Below are 6,000 nucleotides of genomic sequence, written 5' to 3' on the forward strand. Positions count from 1 at the left end.
GTGTGTGTGTGTGTGTGTGTGTGTGTGTGTGTGTGTGTGTGTGTGTGTGTGTGTGTGTGTGTGTGTGTGTATACAGGTATGGCATGAGGATAAAGTACCCACAATTCTGTTTTTGCAGTGGAGAAAATGATATTGGTGGAAAAGACCAGCAGTTAACATGATATTATTACACATAGAGCTGTAAACGGAGTTTTACATTTTTTCCTTGGATTGTACGGGAGCAAACTTTGATTGTTTGTGGAAAAAAAACTTTTAACGGATGAAGTGACGCCAGAAGAGCTATAAGGAAAGGAACATTCCAGAGTAAATATCAGCATCATGACAAGTCAGTGACGCCCGATGTTACTGAACCAGTTCTAGAAATTCTTCACTGTAGCTCCACCTGGTTTGATACAACATCAGTACTACACACATTTAATTGAATGTCTTTTCATTAAATATTCCACACTTAGCCACAGGTTGTGTTTTAATAATAGATACAGCCTGATCTCTATCCAGGAACCTACAGAGTATGAACAGTAAAAAACATACGTTCTGTCAACACCTCAGCCTAGAGTGTTCTCATTGCAAGGCGTGAACAATGATTCCACCTTTTCTTCCACCACATGCACATTTCTGTTCCAGTAAGTTCCCTTGATGCTTACTGTGCTTCTGGTTTTCACTTTTGTAGAACTTCTGCTGACCCCTGCTGTGGCTGAGACAAGGTAATGCAGGAACTCGTTCAAAAACACTGACACCTGAAGTATGAAGGAGTTGACGGAAACACTGCCCCTCTATCACACCAGCCAACTCAGAGGCACTACAGACAGCCGGAGGACATCGGAGACACGTCAAAGCTTCAGAGCTGCATTCAGAGCAGCTTCACACTTTATGCAAACAGTCAGAAATTACAGGGAAACTGCCGTCTGAACCATCCTGACAGCAAACGCACAATGGGAGGATAATCACACACACAAAAGAGAAATACTGTGCCACTGCTGATTCAGGGACACATTTTAGTTTTTCACTGTAGCCCATGCTTTTTCTCTGTGTTAATTACTCAATATGTGTTATATTTATCTGTTTATCCTACATGGGATTAGAACAGCAATCAAGTTAAGGCTGCTCAAACAAATTGATTCATATTCAGTGAGTAAAAGAGTGCTAAAATGTGTTCTGTGTAGCATTTGAAACATAGATATCACATTAACCTAGTAAAGCCTGGTTTCCCCTGAAAGTAAAATCACTTTCAGAATGTATTTTAAGATAAATTCAGCCTAATTTATCTGAAAATGTTCGGATATACCCAAAAATTAAGAATTAAATTGTGTGTTTAAACAGTCACTCCTTTCAAAATATTAGTTTCTAATCATCAGTAGCATTAACAAGGTATAAATCTGAGACATTAGTATAATTAACCATTGAGTAGAAGTAAAAAATAAAGGTCTTTGTATCTCTATGTGGAGCTTTTGTCTCCCCCTTCTGGCTGTGAGAGTAATTACAGCATCTTTGCAGTTTTTCAGCTCTGGTCAACCAATCATAGTTGGTTGATGTAAAACTGCAATGTAGCCACAGAAATCACATTTAAAAATACTAAAATACTGAGTTTTACTTTTTATTGTCACTGTATGGTCCCATTCAGCAACAACATGAACATGACAGATGTTTATTTACATGTAAATATTACAATAATTTCAAGAAAACACACACTTTTTTAAAGTTACGTTGCTGACATGTATTTGTAAAATCAGAGATTGTAAAAGAGGAAGCATAAATCAAGTCAGGCAGCTCCTCTTTTTTCAAAATGCTACATACAGCACCTTTTTAGTAGTTTTCTGTCACTTGAAAGTCGCTGCAGTAAAACCTGCAACGTCTTTGTCAGTCCCAGGTTGTTTTCCATGAACTCACACAGTGTTTGCTGGTCGAATGTCTCCGGTCACATGAATGTATCATGAAGTTTGAAACCTCAAGCTAAGATCCTCTGAACCCTCTGAGGCTGTGTATTTACGATAGAGAAACTTTATTTTGTGAAACTGAACTAAACAGTTTGACAGGAGAACGGTTGACAAGCATAAATGAAACTTCTGGATTTTATCTTTTACGGTTCCGCTCTGGAGCCCGACTGAAGATGACAATGAGAAAGTTTATGGAGAAAATATTTACAGTTTATTTATAGTTTTGAAAAAGTTTTAGAGATTATTTGAATGACACATTTTAAAAAAATCAATGATATATATCTTTAAGGAAATCTCTGAAAATGATACATGTTGATGTCGATTTTAAAATTAATATATTTCAACTGCTGTAGTTACGGGGGCCCTGCGCCCCTCTTTAATGACTTTTGAATGAAGGTGAATGTGTATAGATAGTGTACATAGAGTTTTAATGTCCTTTTCCCCTAAGTGGTATTGTAAAGCAGTAGCTTGGAGTTTAGTTCCATAAACATTTGTCAAGGAGCAGAAATATATCATTGGTTAAACTTAGCAGTGGTTGGTCAGCTAATTATTCAGTTAATTGGTTCAAATGAAAGGCTTAAAATGTAAACTAAAAGTTTAACTGTCCTAAACTAATTTGTGCAATGTTCTAGCTAGTCAGGAGGCCAGCTAACTGACTTTCTTAGCTGCAAATCAAGAAATTTTTGTCATTTTCCTCCACGTATTGTAAATCGAAAGTTCAGCTGAGGTAACTAGCTAGCCTAGCTAACTTAGCATCAGTTTTCTGGTGAAACAGAAATAATGATTAGGCTGTTTTCCACTGCAGGAACCACCTGAAGCGGTAAAATAACCTAAATACCTAATTTAGTTTAGGTACTTTTGACCAACCCTGGCAGACTCGATAATAACTCATTAAAGACCTCAGTTAAGTAGCAGTTTCCTCGATAATGTCACCATCAACATGCTCAAAGAACTAGAGTTACGTCCAACAAACAATATTAGTTTTAGTTTTAGTTTTTTTTCTGAGCGGACCACAAAACAGAGCTTCACAGTGAATGTCCTGCAGTGGAAATGCTGCGTGTTCTAATCCTTTTATTAACCTTTAGCACTTTATAGCCTTCCTGATGTCCTCCCTTAGCCAGGAATAAAATATCTATAGCCATGAAATTTGGTACAAACAAAATGAATGACTTAGTTTTGGATGTCCTGTTTGGTGCTTACTAGCGAAGGTTAGCCTGTTAATATGCTAAGCTAGGTGAGCCAGTTTTTATTTCATTTCAATAAGTCAACTTGGAGTGCTTTACATGAAACATTAAAAGCATCAAGACAAACCGTATAAAGATATTTCAACACAATTAAGAATTAAACAGAATTTAAAAAGTAGAAATTACAGTGCAATTTAAGAAATTCAGAGGCTAACAGGTTCGCTTTAAAGAAAGACCGAAGCAAACCGAAAAGTCTTGAGCTTTGACTTGAAAACATTAGCACTGTTCGCACGTCTGTTTTGCTTATTAGCAAATGTTAGCATGACAGCACCCTACACTTGACTATCAGCATGTTAGCATTAGCGTGAGCAGCGTCTTCGGTTTTGTTCGACTGACTTTCAGGCCAAATTTGTCAGGAACTTTTTTTCCCGCTGAGATTCAGCCAAATGAGATTATTTCTGCCTCCAAAGCAGCTTTGCCTCTGAAAACAAAAACTTTTGCTGAACTAATAAAACTCCAACGCTACTGCCGCTTCCAGGTTGCGATGTGCCGGCCTGCGGGACTTTGTTGTGTTGGTCTTTGATGGTGATTGAGTGGAAATTTCTCCAGTAAACATACTAGTCATGCTAAATGAAAGGAGGCGACTCTTTACGATCCAGACTTCTATGGATTTTCACACTGGAGCATTCAGGAATAGTTTCGCATGAATCGGTCTGAAAGGTGCTGTTCTGTAGGTGATTTCTTGTAGCTTGTAATTGTGAACAAAACTGAGTGTATGCCTTGAATATCCATTCATTTTAAATCTGTTAAGCACACACCGTAAAGACGAAGAAGAAAACAAAACGTTTCCTTCGTATCTTTGTAGCTTTGACTGCAGTAAATCGTCCTCTGGTTCGCTAGCTTGTTGTTAAATCCCAAAGATGTTAAACTCTAAGATGAAGCCGTGGAGACTTTCTGAAAGGCAGACATTATGGCTCGTCGAATGATTTCTCTTGATTTTGACACACGCTGAAGATTTTTTCTCTTGATTTGTAGATGTATATTTTACCAACTGCAAGAATACTGTAATTCCTGTAAGTACCTTAAGACGCTGAAGACGTTAGCATAATGCCTTAGCTCTGTGATTCTCTGTCTGGTTTATTAACTGTGAGGTTTACAGGTGTTTTTATTTCTGTCATACACTGCTGACGCTTGAAGAATTAAACAATTTTTTAGATTTTTCTCCCGAGAAGCGGTGAATGGCGTGTCTGCTCCAGGAAATTACACTTTTGCTGTTTAAAATAGGCGATTATTTACTTTGTAGTTACACTGTTTTGCTGTTTTTTTGAGATTCTCCCTGATTAGCAGTGTGTTTTTGGTTTTCAAAAGGGGCATTAAATGTTTTTTTTAATTACTTTTTTAGCACATCCTTTAGAGCACGAATGTAGGACCATGTTGCTACTGAAGAGAGGCATCATTACGCTCGTAAAATTCAATATTGAAAATGCAAAACCACTGGGAAAATCACCACAATAAGGAGCTGTACATTGTTTACATGATTTTTAATGCTCGTGTTTAGTCTCTTCCTGTATCAACACCACGTATTTTCCTTGCTGGCTTACTTTTCGAATCAAAAAGAAGGATTCTTAACTTTTCCTTGCCAAACGTCTTAAACGTTAGACATTGTTTAAATGCAGATGTGAGATGAATTGGTGTAAAATCTGAAAAAATCTGATATGATTTGGGACATATCAGGTTAAATATCTCACAGAGCTATGGAAATATTTATGGAAATATTAAAAAAATACAACTTTACACATGTCCCACATCCAAAATGCCATCTAATTTCTTTTTTTTGTTCACCAAATGAAGATAAAAGGACAATGTTGCTCTTATTTTTACATCAGATCATCTCATTTTTCTGATTTAAAGCCAGTTTGGTCAGATTTATTCGATCTCCACAGAAATCTGCACAACAACGATGCCAGCTTTTAGGATTAAGTGTCCCTGGGTGATGATAAATGTTCAGATTCTAAAATCAGAAATGTTAAATCCTCCTTGATCTGCATGAAACGGCAACACTGGGAGAAAGAAACTTTATCCAGAGTCGTCAACTTGTACATTTTTCTTCATAAATACACCTTTAGCCCCTTTTAGAAACATTTCACTGGAGGGAGGCCGCTGTAAATAAAACTCTGGAGGCTCTTTTCCACTTCTGAAATGCGTCTGACCTCCTGAAACGGCGAGCGCTTGACGGTACACTAGTAAACCAGAGCAATACTGGAGCGTCGGCGTTCGCAGACTTGCAGTTTATGAAGACATTTTTGTTCCTTTTCTTTTGTTTGAAGTATCCTCTCTGCTGTGATGTTCATATTAAACGTCTCGGCGGCGACACAGTCCAGCACGTTCAGTTTCTTCAGAGTGTGAGTGTTTCATTATGCAGAAGTCCGGGCGTTCACACCCTTTATGCAAGCTGTCGACTCTAACGTTGCTTTTGCCAATGCTGCTTGTTAATTTATGATTCATGCCACTGTAAATAAATTATTTTTATTGAGATGGAACGCGTCTGTGTTTTTTTTTTTTATTCCAATCACAACTCACTGAGTCAACTGAATTAAAGACTTATTATCCAGTCATAAAGTCATTTTAATCCTCTTGTTGTCTTCATTTACAGTCAACAAAAATATTGTTTCCTTCTCTGAAAAAAAATCCAAAAATTCAGCAAAAAAATTCCCCAAAATTTCTGAAAATTTGCTAAACCTTCAGGAAGAAAATTCCAATAATTCCTTAAATATTTCCCTTAAAAGTTTTATATTAAAAAAATTGACAAGAAAATTTTAAATATTTTCAAAAAATCTTCCAAAAAAATCCTAAAAATATCTAAAGTGATTACATATATATCA

The 6,000-nt window shown here is 36.8% G+C and overlaps 1 protein-coding gene across 2 annotated transcripts in view; it reads left to right on the plus strand.

Moving 5' to 3' along the window:
* LOC110963794 (nuclear receptor coactivator 2-like) overlaps positions 1–5,653 on the plus strand; it is a 69,430-nt gene extending 63,777 nt beyond the window's left edge. For both annotated transcript variants that reach the window (XM_051952976.1, XM_022212289.2), the window contains exon 23: positions 671–5,653. In XM_051952976.1, the coding sequence (XP_051808936.1) occupies positions 671–682 (12 nt within the window). In that variant the 3' untranslated portion in view covers positions 683–5,653. The remainder of the gene's footprint in view (positions 1–670) is intronic.
* Positions 5,654–6,000: the final 347 nt, after the last annotated feature.

The sequence above is a fragment of the Acanthochromis polyacanthus genome, chromosome 9 (assembly GCF_021347895.1).
Source record: "Acanthochromis polyacanthus isolate Apoly-LR-REF ecotype Palm Island chromosome 9, KAUST_Apoly_ChrSc, whole genome shotgun sequence".
In the NCBI taxonomy this organism is placed as follows: domain Eukaryota; kingdom Metazoa; phylum Chordata; class Actinopteri; family Pomacentridae; genus Acanthochromis; species Acanthochromis polyacanthus.